The 25722-nt window shown below is 37.9% G+C and overlaps 2 protein-coding genes across 2 annotated transcripts; one reads left to right on the top strand and one right to left on the bottom strand.

Annotated features, from left to right (window-relative positions):
* Positions 1–5647: 5647 nt before the first annotated feature.
* On the top strand, positions 5648–10282 carry LOC116196932 (casein kinase 1-like protein 1). Its single transcript, XM_031526891.1, has 14 exons — positions 5648–5988; positions 6131–6171; positions 6740–6809; positions 6892–7040; positions 7122–7217; positions 7296–7366; positions 7678–7739; positions 7872–7935; positions 8025–8109; positions 8226–8352; positions 8460–8542; positions 8652–8715; positions 8891–9030; positions 9491–10282. The coding sequence occupies exons 1-14, from the start codon at positions 5913–5915 to the stop codon at positions 9758–9760; spliced, it is 1398 nt and encodes a 465-aa protein (XP_031382751.1). The 5' UTR covers positions 5648–5912; the 3' UTR covers positions 9761–10282.
* Positions 10283–20561: 10279 nt separating this feature from the next.
* LOC116197857 (IQ domain-containing protein IQM1-like) lies at positions 20562–24521 on the bottom strand. Its single transcript, XM_031528111.1, has 9 exons — positions 24273–24521; positions 23207–23710; positions 22966–23092; positions 22809–22874; positions 22632–22720; positions 22423–22510; positions 21812–22042; positions 21620–21721; positions 20562–21384 (listed from the first exon to the last, which is right to left on the bottom strand). Exons 2-9 carry the CDS (start codon positions 23569–23571, stop codon positions 20938–20940), a joined length of 1515 nt encoding a protein of 504 aa, XP_031383971.1. The 5' UTR covers positions 23572–23710; positions 24273–24521; the 3' UTR covers positions 20562–20937.
* Between the last annotated feature and the right edge of the window lie 1201 nt (positions 24522–25722).

Below are 25722 nucleotides of genomic sequence, written 5' to 3'. Positions count from 1 at the left end.
AAAAGTTTTTATGATACCGATATGACCTATTTTGAAATAAAATTATTTTTTTATAAATTAATAATAATTAAAAATAATATGGTAAATAACACTGCATGTCACAGTCATGTCATAAATCCAAATATTTTTTCGAGATGCCATAAATTTTTAGATATTTTTTACTGTGCATCACGCCGTCAATATTCCGTTGAAAATTAGATGGAATGCTGATGGAGCCCTATTTTCTAGCCAACCGGGAATAGCTTAGCACACTTCCTCCACCATCTCCATCCTATGCCCTCTCCATGAGCTCCATCCTATGCTTTCTCCATAAGCTCCTTCCTCTGGGGCAATTGGGATTGCTCCGTCCGTTGTTAATATATTATATTGAAATTAAATGATTATATAATATAATATATAAACTTGACTCCAACCTACCAACCTAATAAATTTAAGCAAAATAATAACTGTCTTACCAATTCATATGTTAATATATTATAATGAAATTAAAAAATAATAATTTATTATTATGAATAATAATAATATAAGAGAAAAGAGAAATTAAAGATTCATTAAATTAATTTATTAAAATCATAAACTTGATTCCAACCTAATAAGCATGGACAAAATAGTAAATGTCTTATTAATTCATATGTTAATATATCATAATGAAATTAATGATAATAATTTATTATTATGGTTAATAATAATATAAGAGAAAAGATAAATTAAAGTTTCATTACATAAATTATTAAAATCAATTCAATTTATTCAAATTCGCCAACAATTAATATATAAGAAAAATACATAAAAGAATATAGAAGTTCAAAGGTTTAAAGGAACAGAACTTTTAAAATTATTTTATTAGAAATTTCATTAATAATTGAAACGATAAATATGTACACGAATATTTACTTATAATTCTCGAATTAAATATTTGTTATTGTAATATAAAATTTCCCATATTCAAATTCGTAGGATAAAAAAAACGAAGAATAAGAATTGCAATGTAACACAAACTCTTTAATCCACATCAATTATTATTTTCATACTTAATTTCTTATTATGAAATTTTTTGAACAAAATTCGTACAATGCATGAGTTCAACAACATAATAAAAACATATTATTACATCCAACATGAACAAATAAAGGACAAAAGAAATAACTAACAGAGGGCTCTCAAGTCTTAAACAAAAAAGGGAAGCAGTAGGAATCAAGTTTGTTGCAAAATTCGGAAGGGAAGGGATGCTCCTCTTACTTGAGCATTACGCTGTGATATGTACGGCAGAAATTTCAGAGTCCACCTGCTTCATTCTAGATTTCTTTTCCCGTCATATTTTATACAATAAATGAAAGCCCACAAAGAGAGCAGGGAGGATTAATATTTGGTGTGATCAACTGAAATGAAAGTCTTTTCTTCCATGTGCACCAACTGATATTTGGAAATTGAACAAGTCCGATTAATCTATATATGTTCGTGCTAAATTATCTTAGTGCACCACCTGATATTTGGAAGTTTAACAAGTCTGATTAATCTATGCTTGGGTGATGTTGACCCACTAATCAATAAAATTCCCATTGAATTCCACTAAGGGATATAGTTCTCCCAATGGTGAATATTATTTCAAACAAGTGGGGACCTACCCGCTTTATTTTCTAAAAAAGCATTTTTAATTTTTTTAAATTGAAGTATAAGCCTTTTTTAGCGTTCATCACACGATACTCGGAAGTTCAACGGATACGACTAAACTGGTTCGAGCGAGGTCGACCCCCAAAGATAAAGCTCTCTCGATCTTGAATTTTCTTCAATCCTGATATTCACACTTGAGACCTTACTTTATAGGAACAAATGGTAATTAATCTAAAACAACACCACATTGCTAAAAGGTCTATTTCAATTTCTTACCGGTTTAAATATGATTTTTTATTTGGGATGTTAAAAGTGTGTTTATTTTTTTAGTGAAACTCAAGATTATACCAGTATATTGATTGAGGTTAATTCTCAACTGATTATTAACTTCGTTGTTACTACGAGATGCTTTAAAATACTGCAAGTAAAGTTCGTCCACTTAAAGTTAGCATTTTCACGATTTTCTAATTATTAGAAAAATTGAAAATTCAAATTAAAATTAGCATGGGTATGTGTTAGCTTTTATACCATACGCAATTTTGATTAGTACAGTCTTTTGAAAATTTCTGTTGAGATACATTATCCCACATGGAAAAATTAAAAAAGAAACCGCAAGCTTATATGAGATTTGGGTTCAGTAACCAATCAGCTTAAGCTTTTGGGTTGCAGATGGGCTCAAGTTTGTGTAGGCTCAAGTGGAAATTTTATATGGTATCATAGCGGGTTATGCTTCTGCATGCTCATGTGGGCTCACACCACGCCATATTCAGTTTCGAGGCAGCCAAGAGTGCGCCTCATGTTAATCGGGCCTAAGAATGGCCTTGTCCAGTTTCGAGGTAGCTAAAGTTGCACCTCTAGTTAGGCTCGAGTGTGGAGCTCGAGGCTAATTTGATATTTGTCCCTCCTTGCACGAGCACGGAAGAGGATATATGGCTCGTGGTCAATTGTTAAGGGCACGTGGCACGTGTTGGACCACACATTGTCACGTGAGAGCGGGTGTTGAGATACGTTATCCCACATGGAAAAATTAGAAAAGAAACCACAAGCTTATATGAGATTTGGGTCCAGTAACCTATCAGCTTAAGTTTTTGGGTTGCAGATGGGCTCAAGTTTGTGTAGGATCAAGTGGAAATTTTACAATTTCAATTATTTAATATCAATGAGAGTTCATAAATTTTGCACATAAGCAGTTTTATCATTAGTTTCAATTATATTTTATATTAGTTATTTCACAAACTATTATGATAAACAAAAAAATAGATGATAAATATTTTCAAACTGCGATAACGCGCGCATACTGTGTCCTGGTGTTCTATTATAATGTGACGAAGCAAATTTATATAATAACTAGCCATGTGACCCGCCCGTCACGCATGCGTTTGCATTTTTAACTTTTCAATAATAACATTCACGGGAAGAAAATTTAGTAAATATATTATAAATTAAATTTAAAAATGTTCAAATAGTTTTATTGGTGGCTTTAGCAAAAAACAAAAAATTCTAGTTTTTTTTTATTAATTTCAAGAGTAAAAAATAATGATATGTGATACAGGTAAACATTGAAAAAGAGATCTATAATGCTTATTTTTTAAATGAAATGTGCATAATAATGAATTTGCTATAGAAATTAACTAATATACACAGTGGTAAAGAGGAAGAATATAATAAAAAGATTACTCCCAAAAAATTGAAAATAGAAAAAGATTAATAATGCTTAATTAAAAATGGATGTGCATAATATTGAGATTTTAATTACAATTAATCAATATACATGTCAGTAAAGAGGAAGAATTTATTACAAAAAGTTGTTTTCCCAAGGAGTGAAAAATAAAAGAAAATTATTATGAAAAATTGAAAATAAAAATTTTAAAAGCTAATGGGAAACTATAAGGGACGCTTCACCAAGACTTGGAAGTTCATGAAAAGGGTTACTTGGGACATTCTAATGAGAGTAGTCTAGATTATATTATATATAGACTAGGTCGCTTGTGACCTACCTTTCTCAGTAATTAACAATATTCCACTCTATGGAGCAGTCTATCCTAGGAGAAATTTTTTAATAATCCTATCTCATCATGTGACGAGAAAGTATCAATTAGTTTATAACAAACCAAGAAATGAGTATTAATTATTGGGGGTAATTGTCATAATTTTTATTACTCGAAGTGATCTTGTTCACTAAGCCATTGTAAGGTAGAATTATATATTTAAGATTTTCTCGTCTCTTAGTGCTCTCTAAAAATCGAGCTCTCGAAGCACAATCCCTTTGGTAATTTCAGACAAAAATGTAAATAAATGGTCCTTAGATTCACAATTTGGCTCATCAACCAAGGCTTCCCCTAGCTTGCCAGTCTTGACTTGGTATAGTTAGTCCAGCTAACTATGAGGTGAAGAAAGCTCCTTGGAACATGACATATGAGACCAATATTACCCAAAAAAAGCAAAGATAATCTATAGGATTAAAATCTAGTAATTAAGCAAAGACAATCTCGGCCACACACATACATAAGAGGCCAACCAAACCATTTGTCGTGCCAAAAATAAATACTCATCCCATAACCCACTCTACAACTGATGTAAAACCTTGCTGTAACATATAGCATAATCAATTAGGACATAATTCATAATTCAAGTGCTCCACTTATCGTGGTAGGGGGTAGCCACGGTCATGGTCTAACCAAGCAATGGTCACATCGTGATTTGGGATCTGACTAAGTCTATGTTACCACTAGATAATATTGATGCCCTCGCAAGTTCATTTTATGGTGGCTTCTAAGGCCTCTATGAGAGAGTTCGGTCGATCACACCTATGCTTTCTAAAACTATAAGAATGTGGCTTAATCTGAAGTTAACCTTTTATAGATAGACTTTATATGTAATACAAGAGTTTGACATCCAGAAGAAGCATCTTGTGATCAGAGGAAACTGACGTCCGAATGGATTTAGTCTCAACTAATAAACTGATAACTCATGTCATGTTATCTCACGTAAATATATATATAAATAATATATATATATATATATATAGGGCAAGTATTTAAAAAGTAGGCACTCGGTGGATTTATGCGCATTTTCCCCATTAGGCACAATTGTTCTTTTAAGGAGTTTCTACCACTTTCATCCTAAACCCTTATTTTTTCCCCCTCATTCTAAACCTTTTCTTTCTCGTCCTCAACGTTTCTCTTTTTTCACCACTTTACTTTAGACATTACTTTTTCTATTTAAAATAACATTTTCCGTCCTAGAAATGATTTTTTATATTTATTTATTTTTTTCAAAAATTAAAAAATATTAGAAAATATAAAAAGGAAAGAAGAGGGAAAACATAAGAGAGGGAGTGAGAAGGGGGCGACAATGGCTTCACCACCAGCGATTCCGATTGAGGGTGAGCTGACTACTAGTGCTAGTGAGGACTCCACCTCATGAATTATAAAAAAGACCAAAAAATAAAAAAAAAAAAAAGAGAGAGAAAAGGGGATGAGGCGCTTAGGGCCATCGTTGGCTAGCACCCCACAAATCGGGTCATTGATGACCAGTGCGGATACCGACAACTCTAACTTTTTTTGGGGGTGGGGGTGGGTTTGGGGTGGAGGGGGGCGTGCCATACTGTTAGCAACCATGAGGATGACAACGACCCTAATTGTGAGTTTTGGGTTGAGGGGTTGGCTGTTGGCAAGCGGCCTAACCCTTCCAATTGAGATAACCTCAACTGCGATTTTTGAGGATCGAGAATTTATCGGCGGCCATAACCCGCCCCCTTCCCCTCTCACTCTGCTTGTCCCATCTTCCATTTCCTTTTTCTTAATTTTTTAATTTCAAAATTATAAAATAAAATTATTTTTAAGCAGAAAATAAATTGGGTACGTTAACGGGAAAAAAATAACGCCCGGACCAAAGTGGAAAAAAAGATAAAATTGAGGACAAAAAAAATAAGTTTGGGACGAAAGTGACAACTTAACTCCAAAGGTGAAGGACCCAAACTAACTTTTTTCCCCAAAAAATACTTGTATATTTCCTTAACATACTGCCAAGTTTTATCCCCTTTGCCTCAAAGCAAACTGCCGTGGAGAATCAATCATCCAATCCATCCATCCATCCATCAATAAAATTCAAAAAAGCTTTTCTTTCACCTTTCTTCATCATTCATTTCTGCTCTTGAAACCCTATCATATCTCTGAAATCACGGAACACGCTCTCCTCGATTCTCCTACTTCTTCTCCATCGCCATTATTGCGAATGTCGGCAAGCTTGTCGGGTTAGAATCAGAATAACCGGGATTCAGGGCTCTGAGCCAGCAGCCGATGGAGCCTCGCGTCGGAAACAGGTTCCGTGTCGGCAAGAAGATCGGCAGCGGATCGTTTGGAGAGATCTATCTCGGTTTGTTCCCTTTCCTGTTCGTCCGTCGATTTCGACCCAATTGCTCACTTTAGGGTTCATCGGATGAATTTAAAACCTTTTTCCTTTTCCCCTTTTTGTAATTTCAATTGGGTTTGATTCGCGATTCATTTGAATTTCGCAGGGACGGATGTCAAGACCAATGAAGAAGTGGCAATCAAGCTTGTGAGTGTTCATTTCCCAGATTTTATTTGGGCTCGCAGTGTCATGCTCGAGAAATGGAATTACTTTTGGATATACAGCGAATGCCACTTTAATCGGATTGACTTTGCATTTTGGGGGATTCCTTGCTGCATGAAATACGAGATTTTATAGATGATATGCTCGGTTTCATTGTAATGATTGTTGTCGGCAGTGTCTTTTATATGCTTCTATTACTTTGAAGCGTTCAATGTTTTGGTTTTAACTTGCAACAATGTACTGCAGTAGGGTTGTGGGATAGAATTTTTACTGCGATGGAGTTGTGTTGATAACCCGTTGACCTGAATACTGGAAATCATCACAAAAATGCAATGCAGCGCGTTAATTGGGTTTAATTGATGATACAAACAATCTCTTTTCCGTAAATCTTTAAATTGCTTGCCTTGTAGTCCTTTGGTATCTCGGCAATTGTCTATTGTTGAGGACATCCCTTTTATGAATGCATTCCAAATCTGTTTATCAAGGCGTTCAAAATTCAAGTAAGGTAAGAAGCATATTGATTCACCTGAGTATGGTTTTCTATCCGTTCCAGGAAAGCGTGAAGACTAAGCCTCCCCAGTTGTTGTTGGAATCAAAGTTGTACAGACTCCTACAGGGTGGAGGTATTACTCATTTGCTGCTGCGTTGGCGTTTCTGCGCTTAAGAGTACTGTTCCTTATACTCGATGGATTTTGGTCCTGACAGATGGGATTCCTAAAGTGAGATGGTACGGTGTTGAGGGCGATTACAATGTGTTGGTGATGGATTTGCTTGGACGTAGCTTGGAAGATCTGTTTAATTACTGTAGCAGGAAACTCTCGTTGAAGTCAGTTTTGATGCTTGCTGAGCAAATGGTTGGTTTTATCAAAGCTAGTCACGCTACATTACTCACTGCACAGATTGTGTTACTTAATGGGCGTGCATGTTCTTCACAGATCAACCGTGTTGAATATCTCCATTCGAAGTCATTTCTGCATCGAGACATCAAACCGGATAACTTTTTGATTGGCTTGGGAAGACGTGCAAATCAGGTGTACATTTATTGAGGGCTTAATACTTATTTTTTTGAGGACTTATTACTTATTGTTAGTTTGCAATCCCATTCTCAGGTCTACATTATTGACTTTGGCCTGGCTAAGAAGTATAGAGATAGTGCCACCAATCAGCACATCCCGTACAGGTGAGTTGATGCTTATGCTAGTACCTTATTAAGTTAAGGCCATTGCTCAAGTTTTCATTTCATCTTTAAATATCATTTTATTCCTGCTGTATGAGAATATGATAAATGTCCATGCAAAAGGAAGGGAATTTTTTTTTTTGTATGTATTTTGGATAAGTAAACAAACAATTATAAGTGAGTAAGTACTTTTAATTTATTCACAGTGGCATTGTTTTCAGTGTACAGTTTATAGCATTCTATTGCTGGTATGTTCTTCCATTGTGCAACTAATTGACTCTAGGTTGCACATATTTTTGTTATCAAAATTGCAGGGAGAATAAAAGTTTGACTGGAACTGCCAGATATGCCAGCATGAACACTCACCTTGGGATTGGTATTTGTAGTTATTACTTTGTAATTTTGTACTTATCCTGACTTGGCAAGTTTCTGGGCCTAATGGTACTTAAGCTAATTGTTGTTTGCCTGATTAGATTATTAATTCTGCTAATTTCTTGTGACTTTGCAGAGCAAAGCCGGAGAGATGATCTAGAATCTCTTGGTTTTGTCCTCATGTATTTTCTGAGGGGAAGGTGAATTTTATGCTTAGCTTTTCTACAGTTGATTCATCTGTTGCAATGCTCTCTCTCTCTCTTAGTCTGAGGTGGTTCTTTTCCTCTAGTCTTCCTTGGCAGGGGCTAAAAGCGGGTAACAAGAAGCAAAGGTATGAGAGGATTTGTGAGAAGAAGGTTTCAACTACAATTGAGGTCTGTTGTTCCATCACGTGTTCTTCCTCAATTAGCTATAAATAAGGTGTATTTTTTGTATTCCCGTTTGTATTGAATCTTTTGGACCTTCAGCTAACTATTATAATGCTTTTCAGTCATTGTGCCGTGGCTATCCTTCCGAATTCGCATCTTACTTCCATTACTGCCGGTCGCTGCGTTTTGACGATAAGCCGGATTACGCTTATTTGAAGGGATTGTTTCGTGACCTCTTCATACATGAAGGTTCTTCAGTTTCCTATTATCTGGATCTACTTTTGCTATATAATCTTGTTATGTTGCATCTTTTGTGTAGGCATTTTGAATTTGTTAACAATTGATGTCCAATCCAGGTTTCCAGTGTGATTTTGTTTTTGATTGGACCATTTTGAAGTATCAGCAATCCCAGCTGGCCACTCCTCCTTCTCGTCCATTGGTATTTAGGCGTTTATCTATTTATATAACATATGTGTACACTTTGTTATTGGCACTTTTTCTTTCTTTTTGGTGGTAGAGACTCTTCTAATGCCCTATTCCTCTGTTAGGGTTCTGCTGTTGGGACTAGTTCTAGAGTGCCTCCTTTATCAGGCAATGCTGACAAGGCTCCAGGTAGAACAACTGATGTGGTTTGGCAGTTCATATCATTTTTCTGAACATAAACTTTGGCAGTTTCCATATCGATTACCCTAATAAAGAAGCAACTGGATCTGTCCTTACGAGGTCTTTGTTGCTTAAAAATAGGTTGTTCCTTACCTGCTTAAACATCTGTATATTTTTTCTGCAGGCGGTCACGAAAGGCAACCAACAAGTTTATCTAGGGATTATTCTCAGCAGAGACTATCCCGTGCAACTGTAAATTCTGGAAGTTTCCTTAAGCAGAGGAGTCCTGCAACAAATGATTCTGCAATTACTAAGGATGCTATGGTACAGTATTTTATAGTTTTGATATCATCTTGTTGTGGCATGCATTCTTGCACTATGTTTGGAATCACCCGCATTGGGAGGAATCAATTCCACTGTTTTGCTTTTCTATCAATTGTTTCTTGTTAGAATCTGCAGCATACAAGAGCTACTTTAAGGAATAAGAACTCCGTGGGCGTTCCGTTTTAAAATGAAATTTCAGCAACATCTTATTCTGCTGATCCCTGCAGAGAGTGAAAAATAACTTAATAGCATAGAGAACTTCTGCATAATAATATTAGTCAACTCAATCTTATTTTGGTCTGCCCAGCAAAAAAAAAAAAAAACAGAGAGAGAAAAATCTTATTTTGGTCTGCAATTCATACAGGCGAATTTGTAATTGAGTTCATCTTAGCGGTAAAAAATTCATATTGCTGAAATATATTGCTTGACTGATTTATCTCCATATCTTGATCAAATGCAGATATCGAGGTCTGCAATTTTCGGGAGGTCCACTGGGTCTTCAAGGCCGCTAGCTTACTCAGGGACTGAGTCCGATTCATTCCAAGGCCGCTCCACTGGAGCAAGTCCTGCACCACAGGAGAGGCTATCAAGTGGGCAAAGAGTTAGCTCACAGCTTGGATATGCTGATCCCCGAAGGATTCCCAGGAGAAGTATCACGCACACTCGCGATTATGAATCTGCCCTCAAAGGCATTGAGAAGCTGCGGTTTGATAGTAATGGGAGAGCTTAACTTTAACCTAGGGCCTCCAGTCTGCTCTACATCATTGGACTAAGCTCATATAATGGGGATATTGGGAGTTGGTAGCGCAAAAGAAGTGAGCAGGGTCAGAAGTTGGTTTCCAATTCAGGCTCTGAATGCTCAAAGGCTGGTTGCGCTAGAAGATGTTGCTTCTGGAAGGATTGATCTAACAAGCTGTTCTTGAACAAAACTCGAAAGATGTTCACTCAACTAGTGTTGCATTTATGGCCCTATCGAGCATTGGCCCCCTGCTTTCTCTCTTTCCCTTGCAGGCAAAGCTCTATTCATTTCGAGATTTAGTTTGTCGACCCTTGTAAGATCAGTCATTGTATTTATTCTTTTTCCATTTCCCCTTTCATAATTATGTCATAATGATTGGTGCATCGGACTATGGATGCCTCTGAGAGTGATTCGCTATGTGCTGTAAACTTTCCAAGATGCGCTATGTGTTGCCAAAAGAATTGAACACAGGTGCTCGTCCAGTACTTCATTGACTTGCATTTTGATTTTTAAGTTGCGGTTAGTAATTGAATGGACTCGAGGATGGTGAGGAGAGTGGAGTCTCAATCGAGCAGGAGACTGCTCCGGGGATACGATTAGAAGAAATTATTTTTGGGTATATGCTTGATTCTTTAGCTATGATGTCTACGGATGTTATGAAGAAATTCCAATGCGTAATTGCGTATTAAAAATGAATGCAGACAGTGTGTCAGTGGCCCAATTTTTAGACAACATGAATTTGAATTGAAAAGATCAGTTTCATGTCTCAATAGGAAAAATCTTTGGCGCTATTGGCATTTTCAACATAAATATGTCTTTATTTTACGTTCTTCTCGTTAACATTTAACACTCTCTCTCAAGATTGCTTTCGCGTCGAATGTCTTCAATGATCGATATTCATTACATTTACTTTTCTCCACCTTTTTTTTCGAACCTGAGATTTTATAAGCTTCGATGTAGAATGGAGAGACAATATGAAAGCGAGAAGTGAATTGTCGGGTCTTGAGCAGGCCAACGAAGAACCATAGGGCTCTAGTTTTCCCCCGAACACCCCTCAGTAACGGTGTGCCCCTTCCAATGGGTCGGTCGGTCCACATCAACCTGAGCTCCTTTTCTGAGGAAAAAGAGTAATGAGTAAGACCGCTACCAAAAGATGGAAGAGATGATGAAGGCAATAAGGGACATGGTTGCATACGCAGAATTGGCCAATCCCCACTTGTGCCTATTTCTGGACAGGCTGGTTCCAGATTAGTTCAAAATTCCGGAAAATGCACCGATTGTTGGAGATATGTAAAAGATTTCTTCGTAAACCAAGCTCATTCATGGATCTTGGCATCTAATCAAATCTTGAAATAGTTAGATCTGGAAGTAGATTTTATTGTTGCTTTTTTTCCAAGTTTGTTTCTGTCTCTCTGGTTTGTACTGTTCGTAGTTATTGTCATGACAGTTCCTATTGTGCTTCCAACACCTATGATGAGCCTTAGGTTGTAGTATCTCAATATGGCCAAGTATCAACCCTACCAGGAAGTTCATATTGCAAATTATACAAGAGAAGCCGACTTAGGCTGACTGGACGTGCATTGATATGGTGCATCCATCTGAAAGTCAAAGAATATCCCTCTTTGGGAGACCTAGTTAATCTCTTCATTGCGCTTACTGGCCTAGACCTGCGAAAGACGGAAGAGAAGCAACGAATCCTTCTAGTGATATGCACAGAAGCGGCATGAGGTAGCTGCCCAAGTTCACCGGCATTGATTAACAAAGAAACAACCACGATATTAGCATGCTCATGCGCAGCGGAAACTTTAAAATCGGTAATAATCAAATTTTTATCACATGCTCGTTCTTAATCAAAACTCAAGATCAAATCTTGACATGTAAAATCACCTTCTAACGAATAGACAATGAGATATAACGAATTCACAAATAAAGTTACTACCTTTGTACTTACTCTTGTTGGATTCGACTTATTTCGATCGATCAATGGAGCCGTCCAATTGTCCGGTTTCTAGCTCATCCAAGCGAACGTGTCACCGCGAAGGATCGCTTCCTCTCGATCCGTCCACTCCAATCTAGGTCACCAAACTCGAACGGAATCACCACGGAAGGAGAAGACCGCTTCAAGGATGTCTTGGACAACTCCGATTCACTGAACCAAGGCCGGGATGGCCTCCGATTGACGCGGGCAGTGGTGCAGCTGAGCAAAGCACTTGGCCGAACCTCTCTTCGCTCTTTCTCTCACTTTTCGGGTCTTGAGAATAAACAACACACTTAGCGTTAATCATAAGACACTATACCTATTTGTAGATTCTTAGATTTACCCTAAGGATCTAATTGCAATTATTAATTAATCTATATTAATTAATTAATCACAAATTAGTCCTTGCACTTTACGTCATCTAATAACTTGCCCTCCAAGCAAGAAAGAAAGATCATTCTTGTCCTTGACACAAGTTTCCGTTAATAGACAATCTATTTATAAAAACTCTCAAAATAAGGAAACTCTCGTATTTCCTTAATTAGATTTAACCTTGATATTGAATTCGGCTTCATGATGTGCTAGAACCTTTGCAACCACATTGCGAGCCTCATCCGATAATTAATTTATAATTGACTTCCTCAATTATAATGAATTCTTTTCTTGGCTTAAACACGCTCAATGTGTGTGACCAATTAGGTTCATCACCAAATGACAATGGGATTATAATGTCAACTCATTTGACATTATCAGAAAGTCTTTCCGTAACTAAAAATATAATTCCCAAAATACCATTGGCTCCCAAAGCTCATGAGTGACGCCTAGCAGCATATCACGGCAATCCAAATAGTGACGAATGTATAATTAAAACATTCGAATGAACCTGTAATCGTATATACCATGCATCGAGTCTCTTCACTACAAGATCCCGATCTAGCCAGGGTTACGGTAAATGTCAAACCCTTTAGCTGACCATATGGATTCTCTGGTTTCATTCTTAGATCTGTAGAATTTAAACAGAAACCCTTTTCTATTTAAGTCTATCCATCTCGGCAGAGAATTTCTAGATCTAGAATAAAACTTATATCCATATGACATATTCCCTATTTACTTAGGTTAGTGAATTTCGTCTTGATCAAACATCTACTTTCAAGTATAACTAACTAGGACCTCCATCTACCGAATACTCATGCTAAGCACAAATATATTAGTAGTAGCAAATCCTAATTACCCATACATGAGATAACGTTCTATCTCAGGTCTAAGGATTATTGCAAAATCCGAAAATTTTACACAATAAAATAGATAAATACAGATAAACTTCTATACAAATAAAGAATATTTAGAAAATTACAATATCAACCGAACGAGTCAAAATCCCGAAAAAAGCCACGATTCCAACGCCTTTTCGACCTGTAAAACACTGAGAGAATATATTTGGGGGTGAGTTTGACGCCCAGTGAATAACCACAACCTAGACTAACTGGATCATAGCTCGAGTTTAGTAATATCATAAAAATATCGTCGAGACCTCCAGAATTCATATCGTCCATGTGCCCCTTCTCGGCTCCCGATCACAATAGTGGCTCCATACTGGCAGCCTTTCTGCTCCGGGTAGACTTTGCATATTGTTCGGCTTACAACTGACTCAGGACGCCACATGACTCACCAACTTCCATCAATCCCAGTTATACAACTCAAAACCAAAACCTCACTACTTATTTCCAAATATCATAATTGATCGCATAAAATACACGCATGATCCGTAACACTGACATGGCCATGACAATGCAATCCTCAAAATACCATTATAACGATAATAAAAATACTAGTTTAAGGATAGGTTACTCACTGTGACAAGCTCCCAAATTCCAAAATATCAAATAACAAACGTATTCTATTTTTCTAGAATTTCTCTCATATTTTCTTCTTCCTCTCATCCCCTCCGGTTTCACATAAAACTCACCCTTCCTCTCTGTATGTCTTGGCCGTGCAACTTAAAATGGCCGAGAAGAATGAATACAAAACAATTTAAGGAAAGGCAAGGCGGTGGCTTTCTAATCAAGATGGATGAGTAAACAATATTGGAAGATATGATGACACATGGAAATTTAACTTCATAATTATATCTACTTAAAATTAGAAAAGTATGTAATAATTTATTAATGAATATGTCAAAAAAAAATATATATATATATATATATATATATATAAATACGTGTATAGCACTTTGAAATTTTTGGATGTTACAAACTCCCCACCTTTAAAGAATTTCGTCCTCGAAATTCAAGTTGTCCAAAATAAGTTTATATCCCACAGGCTTAGGAGATCGAAAAACCTAGGCTCTCATATCATTTGTAAAATCCAAAAATTTTACACAAAATAGATAAATACATATGAATTTCCATACAAGTAAAGAATATTCAGAAAATTACAATCTCAACTGAACGAGTCAAAATCCCGAAAAATGCCATTGTTTCACCGCCTTTTCGACCTGTAAAACACTGAGAGAATATATTTGGGGGTGAGCTTTGTTGAGAATTGATGTATGCCCTAGAGGCAATCTATCATCAGTTCTATAATATGATATGTATTTCATTATAATACGAGGCATTTCTGTTATTGTGTAAATTGCGCTAAATATGATTTTACACAATAATGTCCTTGGAATAGTAGGTTCTATAGGCATCAAGTGTGACTTGATTGTGAGATCCTATAATTACCGAACATTATTCCTAAATATCCATAGTCAAAGTATTATCGTTAATTAGGACAACGATAATACAGTTAAATTAGTGTGGGTGTTGATTGATGACCAAGTCTCATAGGTCATGGATATGGAGATATCAAATCACACCACATGTATACATTAAGAGTAATATGTATTGGACTGATCCGCCATGAGATTGCTACATGGGTTGTTACGTGACTGTCATTAGCATATCTCAAAGTGACTATAGTGTAATGGTCCTTTGACTTGAGGTCATCATGGATTCCTACATATAATGTCGTATATTTTGATACTGTCAAACGCCACCGTAACAGGCTGGTTATAAAGATAGTTATTGGGTATGCCACAAAGCATGGAAAAGAATGTGAGTGACCAAGATAGGATTTGTCCCTCCTACGAAACGGGAGCGATATCTCACGGCCACTTGATGATTAAGTCCAAAAGTGTATGCATACCCAAATGAGTCGATATAGCGATATTGAACTCATTTGTTCTGATAGACTTACCCGGTAAACCAAGAAAGAGAGATATTGAGCCATATAAGGATGTCATCGATCATGCCTTGGGCTCAATAGAGATATAGAGGACAATTGATTATATTACACGGTAATATAGGTCACGAGATTCGTCGAGAAATTGACTTTCCGATTACTTGAGTAACAATGATGCATTGCTAGATGCCGCTCACTGTTTGTAATATTGAAATAGAGATTTCGATATTACTGTCAACGTAATTGGGAACCTACAGGGTCACACACTACGACTAAATTGATGAGATATCTTGAAACAAATAAAATCGTCTAATAGAGATTAGATGATTTATGGTGCGACCGATTAATCGGATATTTAATGAGATTAAATTTGACGATTAATTAGACTCGATTTATTAAATAAAATGGATCCAATTAATGCACGATCTATGTGAGGACACATGGAAATTTGGGATTCTTAATTCCCTTGTCCCACATCGGCTAGAAGTGAATTTCTTCCTCCCCTGTTGCTTATAAAATGGGGGGGCAGAATACATATAATGAAACACACTGATACATGATATATATATATACGGGTGTATGCATATGTGTGCGCATATAAGTATATATATATATACGTGCAGGCATATTCATATACATATATGATATGTGTATACATATGAGTGTATAATTGTAGGAAAATTCAAGTTGAATTGTTCAACTTTAATTAATCCTACTAGTCTAATAAATTTTGAGTGTTGCATCGGTGTTTCTTTCGAGTATTGGCCGCTAGCACCGCTGATCTCGAAAACTCGTCGACAAAGTCGATGTGGATTCCAGTAGAGGCGTCGCGCGTGGGACGCTCGATCGACAATTTTAAATATTTCAGATACGCTTTTATTTACTCTTATTCTTCTAGTAGGTCTTGGAATTAGTTTCACGGGTAGAAAATTTTGAATTTCTATTCCTTTTTCGCTTCCGTAGATCCTGTGAAACTAGCAATTTGATTTCCAGTAAATAACCACAACCTAAACTAGCCGATTCATAGCACGGGTTCAGTAATATCATAAAAATATCTTCGAGACCTACAAAATTCAGATCGTTCATGTGCCTCTTCCCAGCTCCCGACTATAGTGGTGGCTCCACACTAGCAGCCTCTCTGCTCCAAGCAACCTTTCATACTGTTCGGCTTACGATTGGCTTAAGGCGCCACTTGACTCACCAACTTCCATCAATCCTAGTTGTACAACTCAAAACCTTTCTATTCATTTCCAAATATCATAATCGATCGCATAAAATACATGCATGATCCGTAACACTGAAATGATCATGACAATGTAATTCTAAAAATACCATTATAACGATAATAAAAATAATAGTTTAAGGATAGGTTACTCACCATGACAAGCTCCCGAATTCTAAAATATCAAATAACGAACGTATTCTATTTTACTAGAATTTTTTTTCACATTTTCTTTTTCCTCCCATCCCTCCGGTTTCACATAAAACTCACCCTTCCTCTCTGTATGTCTTGGCCGTGCAACTTAAAATGGCTGAGAAGAATGAATACAAAACAATTTAAGGAAAGGCAAGGCGGTGGCTTTCTAATCAAGATGGATAAGTGGCAACTTAAAATTGGATGAGTTAACAACATTGAAAGATGTGATGACATATGGATAGTTAACTTAATAATTATATCTACTTAAAATTAGAAAAGTATGTAATAATTTATTAATGAATATGTCAAAAATATAAAAAAGCATACGTGTATAGCACTTGAAATTTCGGGATGTTACAACTATATGCACTAATACGATCTAGATAATATTAATTGACATTAGTAAATTACCATATGAATATTATCTGAACGTAACATTCGACTACATCCACATGTCTGTCCTGACAGTAACTGTCAGATAGTATAAGACTCACTACTCCATCTTCATTAGTATCTATATCCCAATCGTGGATACAGACGGATGTGATGTTCTATCCGGAGAGATAATGCCCAGTTAAATCTCCTACGATCGTGAACAATTTAAAGATATTTTTACCGAAATACTTCATCACTCATATTCTCAACTCTTTAAGGATGAAGCATTCAAAATATCTTAAAGACTTTATTCTAATAAACATATACAATATATGAATAATAGAATAAATTTCATTGCCATAAAAGAAATTATCAAAATACATAGACTAACTCTATGGCATATTACTAACAGTGCATCCATCTAAAAGTCAAGAATATCCCTCTTCGGGAGACCTAGTTAATCTCTTCATTGCGCTTACTGGTCTGGACCTACGAAAGATGGAAGAGAAGCAACGAACCCTTCTAGTGATATGCACAGAAGCGGCGTGAGGTAGCTGCCCAAGTTAACCGGCATTGATTAACAAAGAAACAACCACGATATTAGTAAACCTGATAAGGATGTATTATACTTCACTCTCGGGTCATAGTTCTGTAACACTTACTTGACCTTCTGCGAGAGAGAGTGAGTAGAGGACGATATTAAAACGAGCAAGCTCATCGGTATGAAAGCCTCTTAGCATAGTTCAGAGAAAGCTATTCTTTCCAAGAAATCTCTTGAGGGAATAAACATAGGCGTGTGCTCCCCGTTAGTCCATAGTAGTCTCCGAGTCAGGCCGTGGCCCTTGACGTGCCATCACGGTCATGCTTAATGCGCTCTTCCTTAACGTGAATGAAAGTAACAACACTCCCCAGTTCACATCTCTCCCTCTTGTACGTAGTTGTAATCTCTCAGTTGTATCCTACTCCGCTTTAAAATAAAAATAAAAAAAAGATACATCACATCAGGAGATTCCCGACCTGGCACCGGATCGATATACGAATACATATCAAATATACAAAGTGTGAGTTTGGCAGAGGTGCCTCGGGACACTCCATTGAGTACTGCCTCTAGTTGAAACATAAGATATAAGACCTGGTTGACAACGAACTCTTTCAATCCCATGCAGTGGCAGCAAAGTTAAATAATCGTTTCCGCCCGGAATGAGATTAGTGACCTTTCTCGCCAGGTGTACATGGTTGAGGAAGCCTGAACCTTTGTAGATTGCGTCGTGATCCAAGGAGCACAAGAGAACCCGATGGAACAAAAGTTCACACGTGCAGGGCGTCCCCTTGATCACCTCGTTGATACGTGCACAAATTTTAACTCTTATCCAACTCCAGGACATTTCGTTTCCTAGACCAAATCTAAAGAGTGATGGGCAGCCATGTTTGGCGAACTTTGGAACGTCTCAAACAAAGAAAGCTCCGATACTCGCCTGGAAATTTGCACCATTACCCGTCCTTATATGGAATTATTTGCAGTTCTTAAAAGGACTACTACAATCTAAGGCACCACCCGATCCAGACCCTGAAACATAATGCCAGAATCAGTTAGGACAGCAAGGGCATTCAACTGGAAAATCGCCCCGAATTATGACATAAGATACAAGACCTCGTCGATGCTGAGCTACTTGTTCTGATATAGATAAACATTCAAGACTTATCTCAGGCCTCGGAAAAGAGTGAGAACAAAAGGCAATTCACCCATCTTCCTATCCTTGCCCAAGTGGTAAATCAAATGTTACTGTACGAAGGACTTATCTTATCCAGCCGAATATCCTCCATCCTGGGTGTAATACCCATCAATGAATCCTGAAGCTTGTTCCGAGTTTCACAAGGACGGCATTGAGCAGTTTGGGCTCCAGTTCAAGCATGAAGGGTAGGACCAGATAGAGGCTGGGGTCATTATGATCTCCAGCGTGAAGAAGCGATCATCAATGTTCGAGTAATAACGGAACTGATGTCACGCAATACTTAGATGTATTAATAGAGCTCAATGAGATCATCTTGTCCCATTCAGATGAAAGAACAACCATCTCAGTAAAAGAGTATCGATTTCCAATTCATTGATGCAGTCATTTACCCATTGAATCTAAATGGTGGGCTCAATCTTAGGGGTGGGTGCCTCGCTAGTAACCACCACCACTGATTTGAGGTTGTCAGCGTGTCCTAAGGTCACCGACAACCTCAGCTTGGGGGATGGTGGTCACTGGCAAGGCCCCACTCCTTGCGAGCACCAACCCCTTTAGTAGTCAAGTGTCTCTATTCTCAGTTTTAGCATATTTCCGAGGGGGGCTTGCAATGTGCTGGTGGCGTGAGTGTGATGCATATCGACGTAATCCAGCACTTCCGAAGAAACTATTATGCTTCTTATTCAAAATGGTAAATGTCTAAAACAAAAATCATAAACTTTATATATATATATATATATATTGTACGTTTTATCACAAACTATGTTTTTTGGCTAAGAATTACACGAACTTTGTATTTTTTGTGTTTTATCATAAACTATATTTTTTGGATAAAAAATACACAAACTTTTATTTTTTCGTCCCATTAAGCATCTGTCCAAATTTTCATTAGTTTTGTTGGTGTGACCGTTGACAGATGACACGTCGCAAATAGTCACTAATAGTGATTGATGTTCCGAGCCATGTTATCAAACAGATATTAAAAATTTTTGAAGATAGGGCAACTGGAGGTAACGAGGAAGTCAGAGACCTCTATAGTTGCCGCCCATAAAGATTCATCGGAGAAGCCATTAAATCCTCTATGTGCTTCAATCAAAGCACAAAGATCTCAATCTAGTTCTCTAGGATTCGATCAAAACCAGAGATTCGATCAAAACCACACAGGGCTCGATCTCTGGCTTCATTTGAAGTCCCCAAAAGGCTCAATCATCACAGCTTGAGTGCTCAAGAAGCATCACAGGGGACAATTGATGTTGCTGCGCTCGAGAAAAAAAATCGATAAAGAGACTGAAGATAACGGCAAAGACGAAGCGCCAAGGGGCTCGACCGAAGTCACATGGAGTTCGATGGAGCCCTTTGTGTGCATGACAGAGGGCTCGATCGAGTCCCCAAATGGCTCAATCATTGCAGCTTGATCCCTCTATGCACATAGTGGTCAAGAAGCATCACAGGGGGCCATTGATGTTGCTGAGCTCGAGGAAAACAAAATCAATAGAGAGACTGAAGATAAGACAAAGAAGAAGCGCCAGGGGGCTCGACTGAAGTCACATGGATTCGATGGAGCCCTTTGTGTGCATGATAGAGGGCTCGATCGAGCCCACTATGGCTTCGAGGCTTTGCTCGAGTCCTATGTGATTTTGATCGAATCCTAGAGGACTCGATTAAGACCTCTGTGCTTTGATCGAAGCACACAAAGGGTTCAATGGTTTTTTCGATGAATCTTCATGGATGACAGCTATGGAGGTTGCCGCTTTCCTTCCTACCTTCGACTGTCTAAGTTTCAAATTTTTTAAATATTTTTTGATAACATGATTCGTTACATCAATCACCGTTAGTCACTTTTTACCACGTATCATCTGTTAACGGCCAGGTCAGCAGAACTAACGGAAATTTGAACAGATGCTAAATGTGATGAAAAAAATGAAAATTCACGTATTTCTTAACAAAAAATATAATTTGTGATAAAATGTAAAAAAAAAATATAAAGTTTGTATATTTCTTAGTAAAAAATATAATTTGTTATAAAACGTAAAAAAAATGTAAAATTTGTGATTTTTTGGACATTTATCATATCCAAAATTATCATTGTTATTCAAAAGCATGATGTTACATAAATGCCTTCAAAGAGATCCAAAAGGCTTACATCTTCCCTAAACCCTAACTCATGTGAAAAACAATGTGTACAAGAAAGAATCAACCGACTCATCCCCTCAATAATGCAAAGAGGATGAGAAGAACAGCGTAATTGCATTAAACAATTGAAAGAACTATTCCACCCTATGAACTCCAGAAAAAAATTAAACAATAAATGAACACCTTGGAAGAAAAGAAACCAAGCGGATTAGTCGGCAGAGATGGCCATAGAAACGGAACTCACTACCCCTAATTGTACGGGCAATTTTGTGATGGACCGAGCCTGTCAGATCAAATTCAGCTCGATATGGCTTCAGTTGGTTGCACAGACCCTTGGGCTTGGAATGCCCATGTAGGCAAGCCGAGGCGAGATCCTGACCTTTGGGCTGGGCCTGGGAGACGGGATGGGCCCATAGTTGGGGAGTGGCCCATGAGCAACGCGCGGCGACAGGTGGACCTGCTCCAGTGCTCGCGACTGTAGTTCAGCAGGGTAGTCCCTTACGCAGCCAATGCGGGGTCCGATCCCAGACTGCCACTTGCACGACAACCTCTTGGCAAGGTTGAACTCCGGCTTCTCCGCATCAGTGCTAACCCGGGAGGCGCTCTCTTCTTGATGGACAACCGAGACAATATCCTTAAGTTTGGGGTTAGGAATGGCATTATCTTCCCCTTCCAACCTTCCTGATTCCGATGCACCCACGTGGCTCGAGTCCTCACCGAGGTTGATGAATGATGGATTGTCGTCGTCAATTGAGAATCTCTGAGGATTGAATATGACCAAAGAGCCAAAGTATAAGAAATTCATGTTTATTCATTATCATAAATATAAACATATAAAACATGTATATATATGATCATTATATAGGATAGGTAGGTTGTCTTCATCACTGCAATAACAACTTATATATAAAAAGTTGGATGAGTGTTTCAATTCAATTATTGAGCAAGTTGGCAATATCTAATAAATGGCTGAGGGGGGACCCAAGAATAAGTACCTTGACATTGGAGAGATTAACGCGGTGCTCCTCCAGGAAGTTGATGAACTCTCGGAAGTTCTCCTCTTTCGGTTGATAGTGACCACTGTACGGCCAAATTGCCTAAACGACATCCCGAAAAGAGAAGATTTAATCCACTGAATTGATGCAGCTTCAAGAGAAACATCTGTACAAGATAGGTGTATCGCATACCTCTAGGATCCCGTTGGCGGCTACCAATCTGCCGGCGGCAGTGGTGGCGGCCCCGGCGAGGAAGCTAGAGTGCTGGAACACGCCCTTCTTCTTCTGCCCCACATACAGAGATCTGGATGTGCTTAGGACGAATATCCATTTCGACCCTTCAGTAGTATTTACAGGTTGTCCTCTTTGTTTGTACACAAGCTTCCCATCCTCCACTACCACTTCGTACGCCTCTCTATCCTTCTGCATTAGAAACAGAGACGAAACAATTAGCCCCTTCAATCAAGAAAAATGACATTCGACAAAACGGTGTTTTGGCCGAAAGAATCACGGTCAAACTGGAGTATTGGATCGTCCTGCTATTGTTAAGTGTCTTGGGATTACTAAATTAACTTGTTAGGAAGCTGTTTAGAGTACAATACAAAGAGGCCAAAAGTATGTGCTGTGATTGTGAAGTAGTATCTAAAGACGCAGTAAGGCCGTCGAGAATGTGAACAGGCAAAACATGAATGCAAATCAGAGACGGTTACAGTCTTTTATCTTTAAAAATTTTTGTTTCACTTGCTTCCTATTGCCCTGTACCAATGAAGTAAGATTGATCAAGAGAAGTTAAGGATAATTACCGGTCCGAGATACTGGATGCATTGTCGTTGTAGGATGGTTCTTGGGCACTTCTCAAGATTCACATCTTTACCATGTCCAACATCCAACCTGCAATTTGTACAACAACATCAAGTGAGAGAACTAGTGATCATTTGTTGCTGAACTATGCACTTTTGAGGCTTGTCTTAGCCATTAAAATTTGCAGAAATTTCTATTCGAAAGTACTAACCAGTAGAAGAAAGGTTGGGTGCTCTCGCTTTCAAACCACACATCGTAGTACAGATGCAAGTTGTGTCCATACCTATGTCGTGGATCAATCTGCCGAAATGGGAAAAAAGGGAATTTGTGAGGATTGTCCATCCAATCCTATGACCAGACAATATGATATAACCAATATGGAACCTACCGCTTCGAGCCAGTGCTGCAAGGCCAACTTCTGGGCCTTGTCATCTTGCAATAGACCCTTTCCCAACTGCACGAAAGACAACCAATGATCAATTAACATAATGACATGGTTAAAAATATGACAAAAGATCGAAGCTCAGCAAGCAAATTTTTCATACCTTCGCTACCCTTTTTCTTGCTCTTGCCCACCGTGAAACCACTGTCTCAGGCTTACTGTTACAATAGAACGAAACAGAGCTGCGGTTCAGCGCTGCGTAGTCGGCTGCATAGTCAATTGCCTTCCACCTGCAGCATTATTCAGCATTATTACATCCAAAGAGAATATCATTGCAATGCAAACATTTATTAGTTTTTCAGTGACATGAGGGTTAAGGACAGAACGGATTTTAATAGACATACCAGAGCTCTTCCACGACCACTGCACAATCAGCCAAGTTCCTTCGGGTCCGGTAACTCTTGTACACTTTCTGGAGTTTAACAGCAGCTGCATCGAGCTCAGCTTTTGGTGTCGGCGTGTAGTATATCTCAGGTTCAGGGAGAGATATTACTTCAGGGTTTTCCTTATACGGACTATTGGGAACTGGCTGGTGGCGTAAGTCTTTGCCTTCCAGCAAATGCCTGAACGAGAACGTCCTCTCGAGCAGCACATTATTGGGTTTACAGTTCTTCAGGTTGATCGAGTTCTTGGAATGGATCTTGTTGGTGGCAACTACGGAGTTTGTCATTGTTCCTGAATCTGTTCTCTTGAAGGTTTTAGCCCCCATGTTCACTTGCACGTCCCTAGAAGAGACACCGATGTTGGAAACTAGAAATCAGGTGCAGAGACTCGTGACAATTTCTTCCCAGGCTGATATGAGGAAAGATAGCGATCAACCAATAAAACTTCCAAGCTCCAAATTTGACCTGCACAACAAGACCACAAGTAAACATTTGATCAGAAAACACATAGCAAGGGGAGCGCAACACTGAGTTTTCGTAAAGTACAAAAGAAATAGCTGCTGGTTTCGATTATGGTATGAATCTTCCTCGACTCCCCCGAATTCCCCAAACATAATACCTTTGACTTCTTGTTTGATATCAACTAAAACTTTAATTGCAAGAGACAAAACACGGCCAGACTCAGATAATTCAGCAGCTAATCAACATACAGAAACGTTTTTTCCACACCAAACGGAACATGTTTATCTCTAAAATCAAGACAGTGACTGAATGTTACAGAGAACCAAAACTAACAGCAGCCTCCCTCCAAACAGACACAACCTCAACGGCTAACGTCTCGATACCTTAAAAGAATCAAGAAGAAGGGGTTTCCAAGGAATGCCCTCGATTGTTCTTGTCTCCAAGATCACTTCCTATTCGCAGGATGGGTGCTTCTGACGGTGACCCAAGACAGGCCTTATATACACAACACCCAGAGACCCTTTAACCCCAAATGGAAAGTGATGTCCGAAGTCTAAACACGAACCTTCAACTATGGAAGCAGAGAGGAGAGACAGAGGAGAGGAGTCTCCTTTGAAAACTCTGCGCACAAGTTTGAATGGAAAATCTTTGGTTCAACGATTTGTTGGGTAGGGTGGAGGCGTGCTCTCCCCTGTTTTCCAGGTTCAACGGGATCTGCTCGAGGAATTCAGAGCTCCCCAAAAAGGGATTGACGAAGAAGAAGAAGAAAAACCTTTTAGAAGAGCAGAGAGGAGGGAGGAACCATGAAGGAGAAAAATGGCGGAAATGTTGGTTATATACTGACAAGGAAATTCTGTGCGGTGTCAGTCAAAGAAAGTAAGCCTTGTCAAAGATTCAAAATAGCGAGTTTCCTTGAAGAGTCACGAAGACCTTCGCTTCTTGTTTTATTTGTTTTATTATTATCCTTTTTCAGCAACTGAGATTTTAGAATTTTTAGTCCGTCAAATAATAATCAAACAACGAAGATGAATTGATACTTACTTTTCTTTAGAAAGTTTTCGGATTAGAATCTTAAGAACCAATAAAATCCATGATTAATAGAGTTTTATCCACTTAATTGATTGACGACCGGGATCGAACTGAATTAATCGCGCCCGTTAGATTTTTCATAAATTAGGTTGCACACTGAAAATAATATTCAAACAATAAAATCTTATGAACCAATGAAAATCTCGGATTAGAATCTTATGAACCAATAAAATCTTATTCACTTAATTGATCGACGATCCGAATCGAACTGAATTAGTCGCGCCGGTTAGATTTTTCATAAATTAGGGTGCCCACTGACCACAATATTCAAACAATTTAGCAGGGTCGGTAAAATGGAGAGAGAGTTTACTCATCTTTGAGGTATCGGAATCCAATTTTATCTCGAAATGGGGTAAGTAATTTACGAGGTGTGTTAATACTATTAGCTATTACTAGTTCTTGTTAAGGTGCTGATAAAGAATGAGGTGCCATTTCAAATTTCTGGACAACTAAGTATGGCACTGCGAGTTTAATTTGCCGTTGAATCACCTTTTTACGGAGATTAAAAAAGAAAAAAAGATTTATATAAATATGCTAGCACTGATATAAATGGCTTGCCTATCTGACCGCAATGAGAATAGCCTGGAATTTACACCCTTAAAATTTAGAGTTACTACAAAAAATAATCTATAATTAAGCACCAAATATTCACCAAAATAAAAGATACTGATAATGATTAAAAATTAAATTTGACCCCCAATTCTCGATATAGATGGGCAGGAAAAAAAAATACAATCGGAGTTTGATTGCACGCGCATTTTGCCACTTATGTACATACGATTTTTTAAGTATTCCATTTAATAATGAAGTCAAATAAGATTGTAAAATCGAAGAATATATTATTTCAACACAACGACGGCTAACATCTTTTCTTCTATTGAGCCCACCTAATCAATTTTTCCATACAAGGACACATCGGTTACAAT

Source organism: Punica granatum, chromosome 2 (genome assembly GCF_007655135.1).
Source record: "Punica granatum isolate Tunisia-2019 chromosome 2, ASM765513v2, whole genome shotgun sequence".
NCBI classification, from domain to species: domain Eukaryota; kingdom Viridiplantae; phylum Streptophyta; class Magnoliopsida; order Myrtales; family Lythraceae; genus Punica; species Punica granatum.
The sequence above is the reverse complement of the archived record's forward strand: the minus strand, read 5'-3'. Positions and strand labels throughout refer to the sequence as shown.

Coding starts and splice junctions, on each gene's coding strand:
- LOC116196932 (XM_031526891.1), top strand. CDS start 5,913: ATGGAGCCTCGCGTCGGAAACAGGTTCCGTGTCGGCAAGAAGATCGGC. Junction 7,740..7,871: donor GAACACTCACCTTGGGATTG/GTATTTGTAGTT, acceptor GTGACTTTGCAG/AGCAAAGCCGGAGAGATGAT. Junction 8,353..8,459: donor TGACCTCTTCATACATGAAG/GTTCTTCAGTTT, acceptor TGTCCAATCCAG/GTTTCCAGTGTGATTTTGTT.
- LOC116197857 (XM_031528111.1), bottom strand. CDS start 23,571: ATGGGGGCTAAAACCTTCAAGAGAACAGATTCAGGAACAATGACAAAC. Junction 22,721..22,808: donor TGCAGCACTGGCTCGAAGCG/GTAGGTTCCATA, acceptor CCATTTCGGCAG/ATTGATCCACGACATAGGTA. Junction 22,043..22,422: donor GCATCCAGTATCTCGGACCG/GTAATTATCCTT, acceptor TTTCTAATGCAG/AAGGATAGAGAGGCGTACGA.